General features: G+C 41.1%; 1 protein-coding gene across 2 annotated transcripts in view; it reads left to right on the top strand.

Annotated features, from left to right (window-relative positions):
- Positions 1-23,029, top strand: part of chka (choline kinase alpha) — a 29,174-nt gene that overhangs the window by 1,670 nt on the left and 4,475 nt on the right. The window contains exons 2-11 of one of the 2 annotated variants that reach the window (XM_034685677.1): positions 292-400; positions 2,776-2,829; positions 11,165-11,278; positions 13,388-13,521; positions 16,594-16,698; positions 17,276-17,334; positions 17,702-17,789; positions 20,251-20,359; positions 20,452-20,558; positions 20,644-20,725. In XM_034685677.1, the coding sequence (XP_034541568.1) occupies positions 292-400; positions 2,776-2,829; positions 11,165-11,278; positions 13,388-13,521; positions 16,594-16,698; positions 17,276-17,334; positions 17,702-17,789; positions 20,251-20,359; positions 20,452-20,558; positions 20,644-20,725 (961 nt within the window). The remainder of the gene's footprint in view (positions 1-291; positions 401-2,775; positions 2,830-11,164; positions 11,279-13,387; positions 13,522-16,593; positions 16,699-17,275; positions 17,335-17,701; positions 17,790-20,250; positions 20,360-20,451; positions 20,559-20,643; positions 20,726-23,029) is intronic. The other variant, XM_034685679.1, reaches the window with a different exon arrangement.

Raw genomic sequence — 23,029 nt, 5'->3', positions numbered from 1 at the left:
CAGAGCAGACGATTAACAGCAGGCTTAAGAAACTGCTTTTCTTAATACTTTCTGCAAATATTAACAAAGGTACCTCTTTTCTACCAATGCGTACAGGGTTGTATTTCAGAAGATACAAGCCTAGCGTGTACAGCACATGATCAGTGGAGTGTTTTTTAAATACCATTTAAAGCACTATGTAAAAAGAAGAAACATGTAAACAACAAATTGAAGGGATGAGAATGAAAACTAAGAAGCCATGTATTTGATGATAAATCGTATTGACTGGGTGTCTGAACATCTGTCCTTTAGGGGTGGTCTGAGCAACAAGCTGTTCCTGTGCAGCCTCCCTGACAGCCTGGACACCGTCGGGGACGAGCCGAGGAGTGTCCTGCTGCGTCTCTACGGGGCCATCCTTCAGGTTGGAGTGCATCTCAAATCCATTACCACTGACAAACAGTTAAACTCTGTTGTTTCACTGAACACAGACACACACAGAGAGTAACATGTAACCCAGCCATTCACGAGGACGTGTCGGTAGTGTGTTTTTTATTGGTTCATTCATTATTAGCTTAGTTTTAACAGCAAACACACACACACAAAGAAAACATGAGAATGATACATTAATAAAACATTCACTAAATTTCTTTCAAAGGTCAATTCAAGTTTCAGTTGATAATCACAGAAAGCAGACAAAGGAAACACAAACATCTGTGAGACATGATGAGGTTTTTGTTGTGTATGTGTGTGCGTGTTTGTGTATGTGTGTGTGTGTGTGTGTGTGTGACTATAGGTAATATGCTTTTGTTAGTGTGTGCACGCATATGCAGTTATGCCCTCAAAGGTGTGTGTCTGTGTGTGCGCGTGTTAGCCATTGTTGTACATAGTGATGTACCCCCATGGCTGTACATGCATGTGTTCTTTGCCGTAGGCTTCCCAAAGGAGCGTGCTTTGGGCACTCTTGTTCCCAGTTGAACCCATCCAAAAACACGGTACAGTATGAGATCTCTGAAATCTCAGCCTAATGATACAACCATGTAACATTTCAGTCAGGACCACTTCAGTCTAAAAGGATTCATTTATTTTCAAGCAATAGTTATATTTGGCGGTATGCCTCTGTTCTGAGAGCTCCCTGCCTCTCCATGTGCAGGGAGAGCAGCAGCAGCAAAAACCCCGCACAGAGCAGAGCAGGCGACAGTGACAACACACATGATGACACTGGTGAAATCAGATACAGCATGAAGGAGGAGCTGGGGCAGAGATGGGCTGCAGAGCGGTTTGCAGCAGTTTAAATAGAGAGTCCATTTTGACATTAGCACATTGGAAGCCTAGAAGAAAATACGCTGAGCTGTCAGCTGACTGAGCATGGAGCATGGGAGGACAACAAGGTGCTGAAACGCCTCTTCTGTTTGTCTTCCCTGCTCTCCATCCTCAGTCCTAATCTGTAAAACGTCAGCTGAATCTTTGAACGATTGAACAAACAGAGTAAATCTGCACAGCTAAAGCTGCCTGAGCTGAGCTCTAAGAGAGTCATTAGTCATTGTGTAAGTTGGCCTGTTGTTGCTTCACCGTTTGCACAAAATCAGATAGATATTGTATTTCTTTACAGCCCCACAGTTCTTGTTGTAACACAGATGATAGAGCCTCTTTATCTCCTGAGATGATGTGGCTGCTGTGTCCAGAGTTCAGAAACCAAGCCAGCCTCAGGCTGACCCTTGCAAGAACTGAGGGACAAGATTTCAAGGCCCTTTAATAAAAAAATGTTTCCAAAAGATTCCCTGAAACAAGATACTCTTATCTTCTGTTGATAAATACTTTGAGGTGTTGTTTTAGAACAGTCTGGGTTTCAGCCTGCTACGATAAATTCAACCAGTAGCAAAATAAAGAGCTCTGAGAGATACAGGCTGCTCTCTCAACCTTAAAATGTGTTATTCACAGCAATAAAGTTATTCATTTCTATGCTGTGCACTAACCAGGGATCATGAGACCTGCATTACGTATTAACTAAAGTTGGTGTAATTGCTAATGGCAGTAAAAGCAGTTAACTTTTATTGCTAGATGTCTGGGACAGAAAAGCACGGTGTCCTTCACCAAGGTAACTGCAGCACTCTCCAGGTCTGGACTGGTGGAATTATTGACGTCTTATGAAGTCAGATGCCACCGTTAGTGTACACAGCGACTCATAATTGAACACCAGTGGCACTGGAGACTGTGTTTCTCAGTAGTGGAAATATGTTGACTGCATATTGGATGATGACTCGTCTTTATTTTAAGACCCAGGACTTTGTGACTTCTTAAAAAGCATAATCATCATTCTTCTCTAAAGACCAACATCAATAATTATCAATAATCATAGTTTATCAATACTCATGGGTGTAACTCAGTGATAACAGAGGCCTAAAGAATTCACTAACAAGCGTTCAAAGTATTTATCAGACATTTTCACGTCTGCAGTCAGTTTTTCTAGCAGCTTAGCTTTGTTAAGGCTCAGGCATATTCATGTCACACGGTAAACTTTAATGTCAACCCCAATCTAGATAAATTCATATCCCAGCCTTAGATTTAATATGTAATCCAAAATGAAATCTAACTTCCAACATCAGGTTTTCAGATGAGTAGTCCCTCCTCCTTCAGTCTTAGCACTGTCTGACTCTCACTACCTCTGTCCTCTGTTTTGGGCTGTTGTGTCTCATACTGTACTGTCTGCCCGGCAGGAATGGTTAGGTTTGGATGTTGACTCATGGACAGCTTCACATGTATTCATGGATAGTTCTTTCCTTTTTCTTTTGTTGATAGATGTCCTGTAATAAAGGGGATTCCCGACAGTCAAACAAAGAAAATCACTTCCAAGTAAGTAACAGGTGACGGTTTCAGCATAAAGCATGTCCCTCTGCTGCCCACAGTGTGAGTCCATCAGATACCTCTCACCATCTCATGTGTCGAACCACAACAACCCCCAATGTGTGAAACGTTCTTTTTTTCCCAGGAATACTTAATGCACTCTCTGTCAGGACGGGTTTCTGTCTGAGTCTTCTGAACTCCTGGGTGTTGTTTTTGGGAGTTTTCAAAAAGGCCTGACCTATCTTAAGTCCTGGATCAATCAAACTCCTTACTAACCTCACTAACCCCTGGCACAGCATGACTTAGATAGGAAATGCTAACGTCACATATTTTACTAAGTGGTTGCTTGTTGTGCATAAAAAAACTCTTATTTTGTTAAAAATGAGCGTGTCAAGCTTCAAAAGTTAACATTTCACACTTCTATTTTAGATGTGATTTAATATGTCAACTCAAGCAATAGCATCAGGTAGTGTTATAGTTAAAATATGAAGCTACATCATCTGAAGCTCAGTCAAGCTTCATACCATGTGACCTGGAAATTTCTTGTTCTTGCATCACCTCATGTAACCACAACCCTTGACACTTCTTTATGAAGCTGACTCACGCCTCATGTGATCAGGTGAGGTCATAAACCGGTAAGCTGCTGTTACCACTTTGGCATCTTTCCCGAAACTACACTGATTGTCTTCAGCAGCTTCCCTTACTTTGAATCCAGCTCTCGGGTTAGCAGCACGGCTAATCAGAACCAACCTGGCATCAGTGTCTGAGGATGAACTCATGCTGGCTAACACTGTCTGCTCAGAGTGATCCTATTTGGATTAGATAGAAAGACACTGTATTACCTCAGCAGCAGGCCGTCTACAGCAGAGATCCAGAGGAACCTACGAGACCAGAGAGCTCAGGGACTCCAGAAAGGTCTATGGTTAGTAACTTTAATGGGACAGGTAGAGTTAAAGTAAGAGACAGGCAGAGAGAGGAGAAAGAGGGAAAGACAGGATCTCAGTGTGTCAGTTCCCCCGGCAGTCTAAGCCTATAGCAGCATAACTAAGAGCTGGTCCAAGCCTGATCCAGCTCTAACTATAAGCTTTATCAAAAAGGAAAGTTTGAAGCCTACTCTTAAAAGTAGAGAGGGTGTCTGCCTCCTGGACCCTGACTGGTAGATGATTCCAAAGGAGAGGGGCCTGATAACTGAAGGCTCTACCTCCCATACTACTTTAGAGACTTTAGGTACGATGAGCAGGCCTGCATGTTGGGAGTGTAGTCCTCTAGAGGGGTAATAGGGCACTATGAGCTCTTTAAGATATGAAGGTGCCTGACAGGTCAGAAGAAGGATTTTAAATTCTGTTCTAGATTTGATGGGGAGTTAGTGTAGCTGGAAAGAATTGTGTGGTGTGGGGATGAAATGACAGGAGACATGTGGGACCAACAACAGCTTCATTTGAACAGAACTGTGTGTACACCATCGGATTCAATGACAATGAAACTTGAATAATAGATGATGATGTTGAACTCTTCAGAGGTCAGGAGACTCCAACACTCCCTAACAGTTTTTCCCCTGGATCAAAAAAGGAGCCTTTATTTCTTGTCACTTTTCCTGAATAAAGCTTGTTATTCATACAGAAGATCATAATTTCAAACATAAAAATAACTGGCAAGCACCAAAGTTGGGAAAATACAGATCCGTATTTTCTAAATATTAAAGAGAAGTAATTGAACGATTACAACCAACCCAAGTGTTTCGTCTGACTTCTTTGTGTTTTTGTTAAAAACTGTGAGCTCTGGTGAGTCATCCCGGCTGTCCCGCGCTGACCTCTGTTTAATTTCCTCTGATCTATTTATGATGCCAATGTTTGCAGAAGCAATCTGTTTTATTTGGCCAACTTTCTCAGGCTGAGGTTTTCGCTCCTTTAAAAGTTAATTATCAACAAGTCTCAGATGTGCAGCCAGCTCACCGTTAAGACGCAGAGAAGTCTCAGCATTCCTTACGAGCACCTGCCTCCCACTACTTCCTGCTTTTTACAGGAAACAGAAACTTCCTATTTTAACTCTGAACTTCCTTTTTTTCATGAATAAGAGTTCCAAATGTAAGGTCCAGGTATCTCAGTCTGACTGACAGTAGATGAAGCTCTGGGATCTTGAACATTCATGAGAATGTTTTGTTACATAGCAGTGCTGCTCCTCAGCTCGGGGATATCTGGTGGCTGGCCTTGGAGCGAGGTAGCAGGTGTACAGTGAGCTGCTCACAGCTGCTGCTCTAACCTCAATACTTATCTGTACTGTTACGACCGGATGACCCATCTGAGCTGAGGCTGGAGGGAGCAGCAAGTGCAGCAGTGACAGAAATGAGGGATAGAATCAATTATCACCGTTATTGTAACATGGAATAATCATCAACATAAGCAGAATGCTACATGCAAAGGCCAGTAGACATTTTTACAACATAAACACATCATGTCCACTCACAACCAAAATATGTACATAGTATTTCAGAGTTGAACTGTTTATTGGTATTAGTGATATCAACATGGACTGTGCTGCTAAACATCAGAAGATTTGACGTTAACTTATTCTTCATTTTTTTAGTATTTATTTTGCTTTTTCAAATTCAAACATATAAACCGAAAACAGACAAATATATATATATATATATATATATATATATATATGTAAAAGGAAAAAAGAGACAACTACAGAATGAAAACATTTGATATTACAGAATAAATGCAAACAGTAGGTCAGAAAATAAAGATTGAATGTAAAATTTATAAACAAGAACAAGTTACAAAACTAGACAATGAGAGAGAAAAATCAACTTCTCTTCCAAGGTGATGTAGTCAAGACATTCTCAATACGGTTATATTAAACAATGGCAGGATTATCTCTGATTCTATCTGTTATAGTTGTATTATATTACTCACTTTTATCATCTTTTGCACACATTTAAATGTAATGGTTGTTTTTTAAGAGGAGATATTTAATACATTTAAAAAACATTGGATGGGGGCTTTTTCGCCATTATTGACAGGGCAGCTGAAGAGAAACAGGAAATGTGGAGAGGGGGGAAGACATGCAGTGGATGGTCGACTGGTCGGGAGTCGAGCCGGCGACCTCTGCGACACGGACTATAGCCTCTATACGTGGGGCGCTTAGACTGCTAGGCCATCAGTGCCCCTACTTTTAATTTATAAGGGGTGGATACCAGTGCCATGCTGACTTCACTCACACCAGACAGTAAAACCCAATGCCAAACACAGGCACATTTCTTTAAAAGCAGTGCTTTTTTCATTATCATCATTATTATTAATGTTTAGTTGTTGGTATCTGTGGAGATACTTTAGAAAGTGAGTTTGGTCCATAGTGGTGCATGGGCCAGAGTCTCTGAAAATACATAAATATACTCATTTCAGTCTAGTACTTAGCTCTCTGGTCAGCACTACCAGATTCACACCGTGTCTGATAAAGTATAAACTATTGGTTTCCCCGGCTGCCTTTGACACTGAAGCTACATTTCCATTGGTGCGCTTTAAAGAAAACAGTCAACACAGTTTTTCTATCAAAATGTAGAACAGCTCCGACCTGAAATGTCGAGGTTGGCAGGGTTGTAAGATAAGATATGATATACCTCAGTGTTTTTTTCTGGACTCTGTCCTTAAGTTTCACAAATGATAAAAACTGTACATGCTGTCCAAAAAAATATGAGTCATTAGTATAGATCATTAGTCCATGAGCAGCCGGCATGCATCAGATTTGGGTCAGCTATGGTCAGAGTAAGAAGATGGTCTGATTGTTGACTCTCAGGGGAGTGATTCATCCCAGCAGGACTTTGAGTCTTTGCTCTGCAGCACCAACAAGCTGCCAGCTGGCTGCTTGTCTGGTCGTATGTGTGTCAAGATGATTATGGTGATGTGGAAACCTCATTTAGGAGATTTAAAGCTACACATGATCAGCATTCAGACATTATGTAACGGAGGGGAATATTCCCGGAACAGATGCTCTGTTCATGAAGCACGAGAGGGATCAAGATTTTTAAGCCTAGGTTACATTGTAGATATCGATGACATCACTTCTTTTGGAGGATTATGAAACAATTCTGAGCAGAATGTCAAAGATAACTGTTTTATACCAGACAGCTGGGATACAGGTCAAATGTTTGGACGTCCACTTTTTACCGCCTGGGTCTCTGAATGCAGAAACCTTACTCATTCCAGTAGCGTGTGGAAGAGGGGCAAAGTGCAAAGAGGACGTTCAAGCATGTCAAGGACAGGCAGGGAATCAGATAATTTAATTTGGTTTAAAGGCTTATTGCAGACTTACCATATGCTGAGACACTTTGGAAGAGAAGATCATTTCAACAAATATACCAACCAACAGTACAACAAGTGACTGCCTCCCCTAGTGTAAAACATGTTTGTGAGATGATGCATTAAAACTCCATCTTCATCCTTTAGTGAAGTTTTACACTCTGAATGAATTATTGTATGGCCATTATCTTAGAAGTAGTCCATGTGTACAGTTATACCCAGAAATAAGTACTCATCATTAAAGCTAGGGCTGGTAGTCACGGAAAACTAGCATGAGTGTGAGTGTAGCATTTCCTCAGGACTCTGTCTAAATGTACGCGCAGGAGGCGGGCAGAACGGCAGGACAGGATTTGATTGTTTTCATAATTTGGCTCCCGATGGCAGGGATTGGTTGGTGTTTTCCCAGGTTTACTCCGGCTGTAGATAGCGACTTTTTTTAACCTCTGTTTTAAAGGTGACATATCACGCTTTTTTCATCAATATATATTGGTCTAAGAGGTCCCCAAAACATGTCTTTAAAGTTTATGCTCAAAAAAACACTTTGAAATCAGACTTTGGTCTGCCTGAAAAGCCCTCTTCTTCAGTCCTCCTCAGAACACTCTGTTTTCTCTCTGACCACGCCCCCTCAGGAAGTGGATGTGGTCTCGGCTATCCGGCACGTTGATCTAATGTTTACATGTTGGCTGAATATACACGGCTGCTCACAGATAGCTTTACTTCAACCCTCTGAATCTGATCCAGAATCTGATCCTGATGGAGAGGCGCCTGTAGCAGGACCTTTCTGAAGGATTGGTCACAGATTTAGTGTTCCTTGTTGTTTTATTTATCAGTATGTCGACGTGTGTCTTGGTACACAGCTACGAACATGTAGCTATGTAGCTATGCTAACTAGCGCTAGCACTTATCCATGATAAATAAAAATCATCCACTAGATCTTCAAATCTGCAGACGTGGGGAGTAAAACCGAGCTCTGCCAAAAAGGCAGCAGGACCTTTCTGAAGGATTGGTCACAGATTTAGTGTTTCTTGTTGTTTTATTTGACAGTATGTCGACGTGTGTCTTGGTACACAGCTACAGCTACAGCCATGAACATGTAGCTATGTGGCTATGCTAATTAGCGCTAGCACTTATCCATGACAAATAAAAATCATCCCCTAGATCTTCAAATCTGCAGACGTGGGGAGTAAAACCGAGCTCTGCCAGAAAGGCAGCGGGACCTTTTCTGAAGGATTGGTCACAGATTCTGTGTTTCTTGTTGTTTTATTTGTCAGTATGTTGACGTGTGTCTTACTACACAGCTACAGCTACGACTTGTAGCTATGTAGCTATGCTAACTAGCGCTAGTACTTATCCATGACAAATAAAAATCATCCACTAGATCTTCAAATCTGCAGACGTGGGGAGTAAAACCGACCTTTGTGTTTATTAAGACAGCCTACAACTAGCATTCCTCCCTCCTAAGCTCCTTGTTAGCACACATTTGTGCAGGTAATGAAAAACGGAGGGGGGATTCAGTTTTAATTTTTACAGTCTATGGGCTGAACAAGCTCCGAGCTCTGACTCCGTGACAGACCGGATATTGTTGTTACGTAACAAAAACACGGAAGTCTGAAACGGCTGGTTTCATACACATTTACAGAAAGGTGGAGAAATCAGAACAGGGGCAGAATTGATTTTTTTCATTCTCGGGGGGTTTGTAGACATGCCAGGGAAACATATTTCAGGTAGAGAACCATTTAAAAGTCAATTTTGCATGATATGTCACCTTTAAGAACACATTATGTATTGATTGCCATCAGGACATAAAGATCATTTTAACCAGTATAACAAAAAGTGGATCTAAATCTGACTACCAACCCCAGCTCTAAGTTAGGGTTCGTTATGACCTTCAGTGTGGGGTGCAGTTTAGTTTTGTTATGAGAAAAATGCTCAGAGCCAAGTTCAAAACAAGGTCTGACATCCAAGAGGCTACAACGCAGGCAGCAGTGTTTCCTTTGAGCCAGCTTCCTGCTGAACGGCCAGTATGAAGCACATTCCCTGGCAGGGAGCCAAAGACCCCAGCACTCACATCTAACTCTCTGTCCCTGCAGCGATTCATCACAAGGTAGTTCCCTTAAGAGGGCTGAGATAGAGGACTGTTTTACTGCTTTGTGTTGCAGCTATTGAAGGTCACATTGAAATGCAGCCGACTGTAGCATTGGCTGAATAGAAATGTCATTGTGCTGTAAGAGTGACACATTGGCAGAATGTGTAACAACTAAACACAGTCAGGTTGGTTTCATGAAAGACGCATTTAAAATGCTGTAAGACATACAACTTTACTATTTAGGTTGCTGAATAACTTGTTCCCTTCTTGAGGCTTATTAATAGCTCAGAGGTCTCTGTCCTCTGCTAATGAGCTCCCTCGTCTTTGGTTAGAAACCAGTTTTTTTCTCCTCTCGGCACAATCGAGCAAGAGAGAAACAAGTTGGTGGGAAGCCAGTAAACAGCTCCAGCCTTCTAGGCTCCAGGACTGGTGTTTGTGTTCACAGTTAACCTTGAGCCCCCATTGAGCTCCAGGCTACGTGCGTTGCTGTGTGAGTTTTGTGTCTCTAAGATAAAGACAGAAAAGCAAGGCTGTCTGCTTGAACAGTCACTGGCACTCTAAGTGGGCCAACGCTTACTGGAAACTTTGAATCTACCTCTTGTGTTCCCTTCAACGCTCTAACGGACAAACCCAGCTCACCCCAACCATGGCATTTCTCCTCTTTTGAACTTATTTCAACCTGAGCATCCTCTAAAGCCCCTCTCAGACATACACTCCATTCTGCTCTAACCTTTTTAACCCGATCACATTATACATCTTTTGCAATGTCATACTTTCAGTCTCAGATGATTCAAGGGTTCAGTAAATCACTGGATACAAAGAAGGCACATCAAAAACAACAAAGGTTGAAGTTTTCTAACCCTCAGGATGTTACGCATATCAAACTCAGAGTATAATAATGATGTTTGCTCACTCTATCCTGGTGTGGAACTGTTATAGTCTGTCACTCTGCTGTTAACACTTGAATTTAACCAATCAATCTTTATTTATATAGCGCCAAATCACAACAAATGTTCTCCTCATACTCTTTCCAAACAGAGCAGGTCTAGACCGTACTCTATGTTCTATTATTAACAAAGACCCAACATCAAGACAGGATAAGATCCAGTCCCATCTTACAGACAGAACTCAGTCTGATCTCATCTTAATCCACCATGAGCAGAGCACTTTGAAGCATTTAGCAAGTTACAGTGGCAAGGACAAACTTCCTTTAACAGGCAGAAACCTCCAGCAGGACCAGACTCATGTTAGACACACATCTGCTGAGACCGAGTTGGAGAGAGGGATAGAGGGGGATGAATAGAGAGAGAGATGATAGTGGTGAGACGGATAGTAGTAGTTGTAGCAGCTGGAGTCTGGCACGTCCACAGCAGCAGAGATCCAGAGGAACCTACGAGACAAGGGAGCTCAGGGACTCCAGAAAGGTCTAGGGTTAGGAACTTTAATGGGACAGGAAGCATTCACAGACTAGACGATATACATATCAGGTACGAGATGTTAAGACACAAGTTTCCTTCCTCTGTTGTATCTCTGACAGAGAAGCTGCTCATAGCTCAACCCCTGTGGATGAGGCCCTGTTGGGTGCTTTCAAACCAGCAACAGTGGTTTCAACATAATCCCTGCTGAATTTCAGGTGAACATGAAGTCCACTAAAAGTGCTGTCTTTCAACCCCCAAGGGTGAAACTGTCATGATTACCAGAGACCAAAACATGTTCCACTTTAACCACTCACTGTCACAGAGTTATTGTGTCAGATGGTCTGACCCTTCTTTATGACCTGCTAACCAAACCTCCCCGTGTTTTCAGACATGGTGACCAGGGACAGCCTGTTGTCTTGTTCCTCATTCTGTTCTCACTGCAGATCACAGCACTGATGGATACTGGTGGAGGTATAGCTGCCACTGTTCTCATGATTTCACTGAAGAGTTCTGATTGTGTCTTTGTTGTGTGCTTTCAGGGGGCCGAGGCCATGGTGTTGGAGAGTGTGATGTTTGCCATCTTAGCAGAGAGGGAGCTGGGACCTAAACTCTATGGTATTTTCCCGCAGGGCCGACTGGAGCAGTACGTCCCTGTGAGTATCTATGTCAGTGTTCACATGCATATGTGTAGCACCAAGTACTGGAGTGTCAACACATTTGGGTACATTTGTAATCTCTACTCATGTAGCTACCATTCAATCGTTAAAAGACCTGGTGAACAGTCTGGTTTATACTTCTGCGTCGACCCTACACAGCAGTGATCGACGCAGACGTGAGCGCTACATACCTGTGCGTCGATGTGTACGCGCCGCGCATCAATACCCTACCTAAACGCTTGACGGCAGAGTGGTCTCTCTGATAGTCGGGTCGTCTGTTTCCGGCCCCGCTACGATCTCTGTTTACTTTTCCACAGCGTTTCAGAGCGTGTTATGTTAATCTACAGCTGATACATGTTGCTGTTTATCATACAGACATGATTACATGAAGAATAGAGAGGAGGAGATGAAATACACGGCCAATGTGTGGCGATCCCGGAAGTGCTGTAAATGCAAGCGGCAACCTCGGGTCGCAAAATATGAAGCCACTGGGGAAGTGTTATAAACTGCAATTCATCAAGTGTCGACTTGAGGCTGGCTGCAGAAACACTGGAAACCACATACACACCAATTCAAAGAAGACGATCTTTACAGCAGAAATAAACATGTTTACAGCCTGGTTCAAAAAACAGCTTGGCCCTACGTAGCTCATTTCTCTATTGGCGCACACTGTACAGGGGGTGAATTTATTTCTAATGTGAGAGTTCAGAAGATATTAAGACTAGGAGTTTTGCCCAAATAAGGACATGGCTGACTTGACTGACAGGCAGGAACACATAGCTGTTGGCTAGGAGGCTCAAACTCCGCCTGTTTACCTCACACTAAGTTTGGTTGAGTTCAGCATTTCCAACATGGCTCCCGCCGACGATAGGCTTCAAAACAGTGCTTCAGGAACAATGCCGTCAAGTGTACAAATCACAGGGCTTGAGGTCCACGTTGTTTGCACAGGTAGTTACGTTTTGGAGGAGGTGCGCGTCAGGGTACGTGAGTAGGCCTCTGCGTCGGAAAAGGGGCTGCGCAGACCTACAGTGTACGCTGCAGCATTGATTCGACACAACATTATAAACCAGGCTTTACAGCTTCCAACAGGTTCATCATAGAGTCAGAAGGTAAAGTCAACTATTGAGAAGTCCAATGATGAACTCACAAATTTTTCGGGCTTCTTCGCTGCACACAGAGCAACGCAATGGCAACAGCATGGCTTCTGTTCTCGACAACAAACCTTCTGTATAAATAATGAACGTAGTATCCGTGACGTCACCCATCTGTTTCTGAAGCGCTGTTTTGAGGCCAATCATCGACGGGAGTCATATTGGAAATGTTGAACTCAACATAACTTCTGTTGAGCGATTGTTACACAAAGAGGCGGGCTTTGAGCCTCCTAGCCAACAGCTACAGAGTTCCCGCCTGTCAGTCAAGTCAGCTGTGCCTCTCATAATGGAAAACTTGCAATCTTAGTATATTTGAAATTGCCGATTCAACCCCTGTACAGTGTGAGCTGATCGAGAAATGAGCTATCCAGACTCCACTCATTTTTTGAACCAGGCTGTAAACATGTTTATTTCTGCTGTAAAGATCGGCTTCTTTGAATTGGTGTGTATGTGGTTTCCGGTACTTCCGGAGCCAGCCTCAAGCGGATCCTCGATGAACTGCAGTTTTAAACTCTTCCACATTGGCCTCATATTTTTAGACTGGGTGTTGCTGCCTGATTACAACAAGTATAAATACTTGAAAACATGTTGCATGTTTATAATCAGTGTCCCCACAGTCAGTCATCTCAAGAGCTATTGAACTTCAAATCTGGTTAGTGACCGGTAAAGGGATTATGACCTTTTTGAAACACAAATAAATGTTGAGTTAACTGTCCCACTAACAGCTGGGCTGTATGAAAAACTGTAATGCATGTGTTGGACTTCTGTGGGCTGATGTCAGAGTTTGGTGTAAAGGTTTATATTAAAGAGACATAAACTAAGAAAGTCAAAGTCAAGTATGGAATGGAAATACACTGTTCTGTACTTTTGAGTTGTGCTTTAAACAACTTCATAAACACTTTCCAAACTTCAACTGCTGCATAAATAAAATACATCTTTATTATTGTGTTTTCAGAGCCGCAAGCTGGACACCTGTGAGTTAAGTGTCCCCAGCATCTCAGCAGAAGTTGCAGAGAAGATGGCAAAGTTTCATGGGATGAGGATGCCTTTCAACAAGGAGCCCAAGTGGCTGTTTGGAACCATGGACAAGTAAGTTGTGCTCTCGCCTTATTTACACCCAAATCTCTTTCAAAGAGAGCCTGCAACAACAGACAGCAGATCTGAAGTTTTTGAGTCCAGAGATAGCAAGTTACATCACCGATAACTTATCCAAAAGTACGAAAAGGCAGGGGGCTTATCGTGATGTTCATTGGCTTAAATTGCTTTTGAGTTCATGATATGTTTACATTACACAAGGTCTGTCTGCCTGAGGTGATAAAGTCCATCCCCCTGTTCCACTGACCTTCTGTGAGGGAGGAGAACGACTGAGTTAGTACATTTCCATGTCAGATCAGATTAGGATTGTACTGCATGTATGTCTTTTACAGAGTCTGAATTTTTCCTACAATCTGGCTTTTGAATTCAAAAGTCAGACCTAGTAAGGATGAAGAACTGCCGGTCTATCCAGTGTTGTTCCGCCTCAAGTTGTTTGTCACACACTATCTGAGCAAAGAGTACCTGAGAGGTCTTCATAGCATGTGAGCATGACTCAGTTTCTGAAAACTGCCCCTTGTCCCTTGGATGACTTCAGTAAATTACTCATCGTGTCACTGATACTGTGACAGAGTGGGGATCTGCTTTCAAACAAATCTCATGTCTAGCACAAAGGCCATGCTTTTGTTTTATCATCAATTAATCAATTAATCAATCAATCAATATATCTTTATATAGCACCAAATCCCAACACACATTATCCTCAGACTCTTTCCAAACAGAGCAGGTCTAGACCGTACTCTATGTTCTATTATTAACAAAGACCCAACATCAAGACAGGATCAGATCCAGTCCCATCTTACAGACAGGACTCAGTCTGATCTCATCTTAATCCACCATGAGCAGAGCACTTTGCAGCATTTAGCAAGTTACAGTGGCAAGGACAAACTTCCTTTAACAGGCAGAAACCTCCAGCAGGACCAGACTCATGTTAGACACACATCTGCTGAATATAGATAGGGTGTCAGTCATTTTGATTGAACCCAACCCATTATAAATATATTGTTAAGAACAATCTGCTAAAGAACAACAATAGATGTTTCTAAATGAAACTGACAAGATGAGTTAGATCATTCTAGTTTCTTATTGAGTGGCCCTGGAGCATTTTCTTTATTCTAAACAACAACAAGAGAGAAACTTATGTTGGGATTATAATGCTAGAGACAGAACAAGCTGCGAGTCTGAGTCAGCATGTTATCATCCGAGAAAGAAAAAGGTCCTGGAGAGATTTAGAAAAGTCAGTCATGCTTTCACCTCCAGCGTATTTATAGAAACAAAAATAAAGCTCCCAATTCCTGGTCCTCCTACCCAACAACTTAAGCTCATTAAGGAGACAGCTGTCAGAGTTTTAATAAGGGCCCGCAGAACTGAGCGCTTACGTCTCTTCTTGATTCCTTACACTGGTGTCCAGTTATTCGCAGAATAGATGTTAGAATTACTGCAACTTATTTATAGATCAATCATCTTGGACTCATTTCTGATCCCCTGGAAAAGTAGAAAGAGGAAGAGCTTAAAACTTGAGTTTCTCTTTGTGGGTTTGATTGATTGATCTCCCTTCTGCATGTTACTTTCCCTCACTGTAATCTGTCTGTAGCTTATTATGTGTTTTATTTATCTCCCTCTCTAGCAGCCTTTACTTGTTATTTGTCGTTTGTACATGTCTTGAGCTTTCTTTGTCATTTTTTCATGCAAATCACTTTCACCCTGAAATGTGCATTACAAATAGGGTTGCACAGGTTCATTATTGAAGTCACAGTTCCAGTTTTAAAATGGTGTAATGGCATAATAAAGCCGAGGGGATGGAATACAGAGAGCGGCAAATTTAATATTAGAACTTGCTTGTCTTTGTTCTCCTTGGAAAATTTCCGGTAAATTTCCATGGGAAGTTAAGCTGGGGAATTTTGGAAATATTCCAAATTGGAAACTTCCAATGGGAATTAACTGGGAATTTAGGGTAATGTAATTTTATGGAAAGTTATCATATCCAAGCATAAACATGTTTTGTTATAAGCAAAAATCCATCCAAAATAATACAATTAAAACAGATTTATTTGTAAGTAGATCTTTACCAAGTGTTAAATATTTTACTTAACAATCAATTCTTTCATTGAAGAACAAAAACATGAATGTTGAGTTGAATATTACTCATCCCCCCGACCCAACCCATTCAAAAATGAACATTAATGCAATCCCAACAAAGTCCCTTTCAAAATGTTAAATGAAAAGAGCCGCTCTCCCTCCAACAAAGTCCCATTCAACATGCAAATAAAAAAAGCATCCTCCCTCAAGCTTCTCAAGCCTAGCCTCTGCAGGAAAATCCTGTGTGCTTCATGTGATGGAGGAATGGGCAGTGCATGAAGGGGGCGTGGTCTCAATAGCCCTGCAGTAAGCAGTGTGCTGTGTGCATGTGATTGAGGAATAGCAGAGATATTCAACTGTACTTGCATGAAATCTGGTTGTTTTAGTCAGGGTTATGCTAAAATATATTTTCTCCCACAACTATATTTAAGTTCCCTATTAAGAGCCAACATTCAGTTTAGTAAATCCCTGCTTTATTCCCATGGAAAGTTTCCAACTTTGAAAATTCCAGGAACCCTAGTTATAAATAAAGTTGCCTTGCTTTGCTGAACTAAGAGCACAGATGTTCTCTGTTTTCTCTTTCACTTCCCTTCTTTACAACTTTTCACACACTAACCGAGAGCTTCTGTTGTTACTGGTGCTAAAACTACAACAGCTACCAACCCTGCTGCTTCACTGCAATAATAACAAAGCTACACCTTTGTTTTTCAATCCATGTTTAATACATTAAAGTAAATAAGTCATTGTAGTTTTATTCCCAGAGAAATGAATGAAACACTGTCATACGTTCCAGTGAGGTCATCATAACCTCTCACTTGCAATCACGGATGTCAGGCTGTGGTGTCGCTCTTATCAGTGAGTCAGAGTGACATTCAGACGTTTCTGACTCACGCTGTCACATGATCTGACTTCCCCTCCGTTCCATTTTGACCATCCAACACAAATGTTTTCAGGTAACATGTGGAGTAACTTTATGTAACCTTCTTACAGGTACCTGAGCCAAGTCATGAGGCTGAACTTTCCCAGAGAGTCCCAGCTGCGCCGCTTCAACCGCCTGCTCAGCCACAACCTGCCACAGGAGATGGATATGCTCAAGTATGTTTTGAACACACAGGAACACACACACACACGCACACACACATACACACACAAACCAGAGGAGAGTGGCCAACACATTGAACGTGAGGAATTCCAAACATGGCGTTACATAACAGAATGTACAGAATGTGTAGGTCCTGTGATGTTTACCATGAAAAACTCCTCAGTTTACCTGAATGCAACGAATGTGATGTAACACGTTCAAAAAACAAAACCTTATTTCACGTGTTTCACTGAGTTTAGTTCTGTTATGGTTTCTAACATGGACACTGTTTAAAAGCTGAAATATATGTTAGCAGAGGACAAGCCGACCTGTTTATGATTTCATACTGTATGTTATTCATATTTTGAACACACTGCCTTGTAAAGATCCATGCATTTATTCCATCACCTTTAATCTCATAGCTCGTTGTTTCGGGGGGAGGTCTGCTCTGTCTGGCTTTTGACCTTTGTGTAGCTTGATTGTAATGTTTGATGTGTTCGTGGTCATGGCGGCACTTCTTCTTGAACCACAAGGTCTTTAGTCACAGTGTATTGATCGTTCTCTGACATGTTACATTCTGTCTTTGTTTAGGTGTCTGCTGGATTCTACCCACTCTCCTGTAGTGTTCTGCCACAATGACTGTCAAGAAGGTAAAACTCATATTTCAAGCTTGATACGAAAGACCCCTGAATTGCCTTTTGATTAATTGTTGCTTCAGTTTTAAACTCAGCAGTGATTTTTAAGGCTTTATGTGCAAAAGCATGAAGGATTTACAAAGCCAAGTAGTAATGGCTGGCACCAGGGACTTTGATAGTCCAGGCCCACAAACCTGCAGAGGTCTGATTTGCTCAACCTGAATCTAAATCTCTTTTTAAAACATTATTTTTATGAAAATGTATTTTGTGTTTAAATGTATGTATTGTTCTTTGCCATTTTTTTATGATGTGTAAATGAAGTTAACTTTATTTCTCTGAGATGTCATGATTTTGGTACTCAGCGTCAGTGTTTGGTTTTCAGGAAACGTCCTGCTGCTGAAGGGCCGCCAGAGCTCAGACAAGCAAAAACTGATGCTCATCGACTTTGAATACAGCAGCTACAACTACAGGTGAGTTAGCAGCCTCTCTCTCTCTCTCTCTCTCTCTCTCTCTCTCTCTCTCTCTCTCTCTCTCTCTCTCTCTCTCCCTCTATCCCTCTCTCCAACTCGGTCTCAGCAGATGTGTGTCTAACATGAGTCTGGTCCTGCTGGAGGTTTCTGCCTGTTAAGGAAGTTTGTGAATTGAAGAATTTTCTAACTCATCTTGTCAGTTTAATTTAGAAACATCTATTGTTGTTCTTTAGCAGATTGTTCCTAACAAAGTAGTTATAATGGGTTGGGTTCAATCAAAATGACATTTTGACACCCTATCTATATTTAGCAGATGAAAAACAGAGGGGGATGAGTCTCGTTCTCAGGCTCCCTCTGTGCAGTGGGAGGGTTTGTTTTGGAGCGCTCCTGATAACAGTGTTTGAAATGCAAGAGTAGTACCTGAACATCCTCAAACAACGGCCTACTGCTCGAAGATTAAAAAAAAGATCTATCATCTCTCTCTCTCCATCTCCCTCTATCTCTCTCTTCAACATGGTCTCAGCAGATGTGTGTCTAACATGAGTCTGGTCCTGCTGGAGGTTTCTGCCTGTTAAAGGAAGTTTGTCCTTGCCACTGTAACTTGCTAAATGCTGCAAAGTGCTCTGCTCATGGTGGATTAAGATGAGATCAGACTGAGTCCTGTCTGTAAGATGGGACTGGATCTGATCCTGTCTTGATGTTGGGTCTTTGTTTATAATAGAACATAGAGTACGGTCTAGACCTGCTCTGTTTGGAAAGAGTCTGAGGAGAACATTTGTTGTGATTTGGTGCTTTATAAATAAAGATTGATTATGTCTTATGTTAAAATTTGTCAGCTTCACAGCTCCATCATTAATTCCCTCATCAAGTGAATCTTCATTATAAAAACATTAGTAACCATTGCTGAAGTCATGTTGGACTTCTTTCCATGTTATAATCTTTAAGTGGGCTCAATGATGCTTTCTTTAAAAAACTCTTCAGCCTGCCAGTTACATTTACATTACATTGATTCAATGCAATTGATCCTAGCTAGATGTTAGTTAGGCTAATACATCAGTGCATCCCCATTTTGTTCCAGCTCACTCTCTACACCAACCGACATAACTGATAGATATCTCTTAGCTGCAACTGCTGAGTCACCGCCCTTCATCTGCTTGCCAGTTTTCTTTGTCCCCCAAAAAATCTGCTCTTTACGGAGACTCTGTGGGGGGGAGGGGCGGGCGTGATGTGAAACAGTGAGTAGGAGAAAAGACAGACAATAACCTAGATCTGTGTTCTATCAATATTTCTCTCTGGCAGCCACACTTCACGGCAGCAGCTCTCTCTTGAATTATTCACTGCTGCTGTTATATAAGCAGGCTGTTTTCAGCCAATGAGGAAGCACAGGATGGAGGCAATGTTAGGACATTATCCAGAGCAGAGTTAAAAATGGAGATAGTGCTGCAGTGGATTTCCACTGCAGTCCTGCACACAGATCGAGAAACCAACCAGCATAGAATGAAAGAATAATGGAATGTGCTTCACTTCCTTTCAGCACCTATGGGTGACTTTAAATGTATCCATGCCTGGGTGTGTGGATTCTTAGGTAGTTAATTTCTAGGAAACAGCATCAAGCACAGCCTCAGCCTGCAGTTTTTTCTCATACAAATCTTGTCCCCGCCTCTTTCACTCTCTCTCTTATACACACACTGAAAAAAAAAAAAAGCATCTACATCCCTCGCAGCTCTTTTCAGCGTGGCCCCTTTAAGGCTCCTCGTATGTTGCTCAGCAAACACGTGAGCCTGGGAACACAAATGACCCACTTCATGCAAACAGCCCAGAGCATGTGAGCATGTGTTTCACATTGTATGTACATGAAGACACACCCACAAATGGACTCTCTCTCACACGCACATACACACACTGTGGATTTTCATCCCATTGACTGAATCAGTAGAAATAGAGGAGGATTAGCCTCGTTCTCAGGCTCCCTCTGTGCAGTGGGAGGGTTTGTTTTGCAGCGCTCCTGATAACAGTGTTTGAAATGCAAGAGTAGTACCTGAACCCTGTAACAATGGCCTACTGCTCGAAGATTAAAAAAAAAAAAACAGTCTCAGCAGATGTGTGTCTAACATGAGTCTGGTCCTGCTGGAGGTTTCTGCCTGTTAAAGGAAGTTTGTCCTTGCCACTGTAACTTGCTAAATGCTGCAAAGTGCTCTGCTCATGGTGGATTAAGATGAGATCAGACTGAGTCCTGTCTGTAAGATGGGACTGGATCTTATCCTGTCTTGATGTTGGGTCTTTGTTAATAATAGAACATAGAGTACGGTCTAGACCTGCTCTGTTTGGAAAGAGTCTGAGGATAACGTTTGTTGGGATTTGGCTTTATATAAATAAAGATTGATAGATGTTATCCTGAACAAACCTGATGTAACAGCATCATCCCTAATATTGTCTTCCTCTCTCCCTCCTCCTATCACAGAGGATTTGATATTGGCAACCATTTCTGCGAATGGATGTATGACTACACCTGTGATGAGTTTCCTTTCTTCAAAGTCGACGCTCAGGCCTACCCTTCAAAGGCCCAGCAGGTGTGTGAGGATATGTAATCAAACAGACATCTGATTTATTCAGTTTGCTTGTCGACCTCTTACCAGTGTGAACGTGTCGTGTGTCCGTACAGCTCCACTTCATTGAAAGCTACCTGCGTGAATCCGACCAAGGGTTTGACAACCTGAGTGAAGAGGACCAGACGAAACTGAAGGAGCAGCTGTATGTGGAGGTCAACAGGTGAGCACAGATACTGACAAAACATGACACAGTAAGAGACGACACAGTGGAGAGATTCAAGTCAAACCTGTTTTTGTGGCTGTAGGTTCTCCCTTGCATCCCACTTCTTTTGGGGCTTGTGGTCCATCATCCAGGCTCGGCTCTCTACCATCAAGTTTGGGTACCTGGTGAGTGACATTTTTCATTCTGCTTTGCTTGTTGTATATTTATGGCTTTGATGTTTGAATGAGGAAACAAAACATACCACAAGGCAACTTGCAAGGTCAATAGTATTGCCCTTAAGGGGGGTGATGTGTCAATATTTACTGTGTTCAGTCTGACATAATATAGACACATACAAGCATGTGATTATTGTCACGTTGTATCGGGCCGGGGTCTGTTCGTGCCAAAGACTTGCGACCCCCACTGTCCCTCAAAGTGATTTAATGTGGCTTCATTTAGCTGGTCTGCAGAACATGACCCAACCTATATGAGCATGTGTCTGTGTTTCCTGTGCTGTTATGAATGAACCTGTTGCTACTGATGCTTTAGATAATTAACTGTTCACTAACCCTAAACTTAGGAGTCATCTGGCAACAAAGAAAGACAGAAAACTCATTACATTTTCTTTTTTCAAGGTTTTATTTCAAGTTTAGCTACTATTTTTGTTGTTGTTTCTGACTATAATGTGTAAAATGTACCATTTTTAAATAACTTTTGTCATTCAACTTTTTTATTGCATTTTTTCAGTATTCCTTTGTTCCCCACAAGTTAACAAATTATATATAAGTAATACAAAACCAACAAAGAGAAGAAAAAAAATAGAATACAATAATAATAATAATAATAATAATAATGATAATAATAATAATAATAATTATAATAATAATAATAATAATAATAATAATAACAAAATAATAAAAAAATAACAGTACAAACAAAAAGGAAGATAAACCTAAGAAAACAAGGCAAATAAACTAAGATAAATAATAATAATAATAATAAATATTTTTAGATAACTTAAAAAAAAACATTCTGGAAGATATCTCACGACCCCCCAGGGGTCTCGACCAAGCGGCAACCTCCGGTCTCGAACTATGAAGCCAATGCAGAAGTGTTATAATCTCCAATACAGTGAGAATCCTCTTTAGACTGACTGCAGAAACACCGGAAACCACATACACACCAATTCAAAGAAGACGATCTTTACAGCAGAAATAAACATGTTTACAACCTGGTTCAAAAAACGGCTTGGCTCTACGTAGCTAATCTCTCTATCAGCACACACTGTAGGGGGCGCCGATTTCCTTCTAACGCGACGGTTCAGAAGATATTAAGATTACAAGTTTTTCCCAAATAAGGACATGACTGACTTGACTCCCGGACGGGAACACATAGCTGTCGGCTAGGAGGCTCAAACTCCGCCCCTTTATGTCACTCTGCCTGGTTGAGTTCCGCATTTCCAATATGGCTGCTGCAATTGATTGGCTTCAAAACAGCGCTCAGGAACAGATGGGTGACATCACGGTTACTACGTCCATTATTCATACAGTCTATGGTCCCGACCCACACTTTGGGAACCCCTGTGTTAGAGTAACCTGAATGCTTTGACCAGCTAGGGGGATTCACTGTCCTGTATGAATCCAGATATGAAGGAAAGTGACCCCATGTCTGAGGTCAGCATACACCTTCTTAAAGTGTTACCAAGACGTCTCTCATACAACATGAGATCCATTTTGTAAACAAGTAACACAGACAGAAAAGGTAAGGTATACTTAAAGGCTCTGCATGCCTGTGACTGATGAGTTTCCACCACAGTGGGTTGAAGAAGACCTCGTCACAGCCTGTTTTAGTAAAAAGCAAGTTTACAAAATAGTTTTTTATGTCATGGGGTTGATTTTGTTAAAGACTGTTTTTTTCTGCTGGCCAACATTTGCATCCCGATCAATGCCACAGATACTGGGAATCTTGCTAACCAAGCTAGAGCTAGTGTTGATCCTCATTGCTCAACTCAACTCAACATTATCTATACAGCACCTTTCATCCACACAAGCATGCAGCCCAAAGTGCTTCACGAATGATCAGAAAGACAGAAAACTACAGAAATGGGTAAAATAATAAAAGGCAGAATCATAAAAAGTACTTAAAAAGAAAAGAAAATCAATATCGTAAAATTAATGAAATAAGTAAAGGAAGAAAGCAATATAAGAAATCATTTTACATTTAAAAAGATCAGATAAATAAAATATATAAATAGACAACCAAACAAATAAGATAAATAAATGTTGTTATTATTATTATTATTGTTTTTTAATTTATTATTATTTATTTATTCATTTATTCATTTATTCATTTATTCATTTATTATTATTATTATTATTATTATTATTATTATTATTATTATTATTATTATTGTTATTATTATTATTATTATCATTATCATTATTATTATTATTATTATTATTATTATTGTTGTTTTTTTTAATTATTAT

Source organism: Notolabrus celidotus, chromosome 6 (assembly GCF_009762535.1).
Source record: "Notolabrus celidotus isolate fNotCel1 chromosome 6, fNotCel1.pri, whole genome shotgun sequence".
Classification (NCBI taxonomy): Eukaryota; Metazoa; Chordata; class Actinopteri; order Labriformes; family Labridae; genus Notolabrus; species Notolabrus celidotus.
Note: the sequence above shows the minus strand (reverse complement) of the source record. Positions and strands in the feature narration are given on the sequence as shown.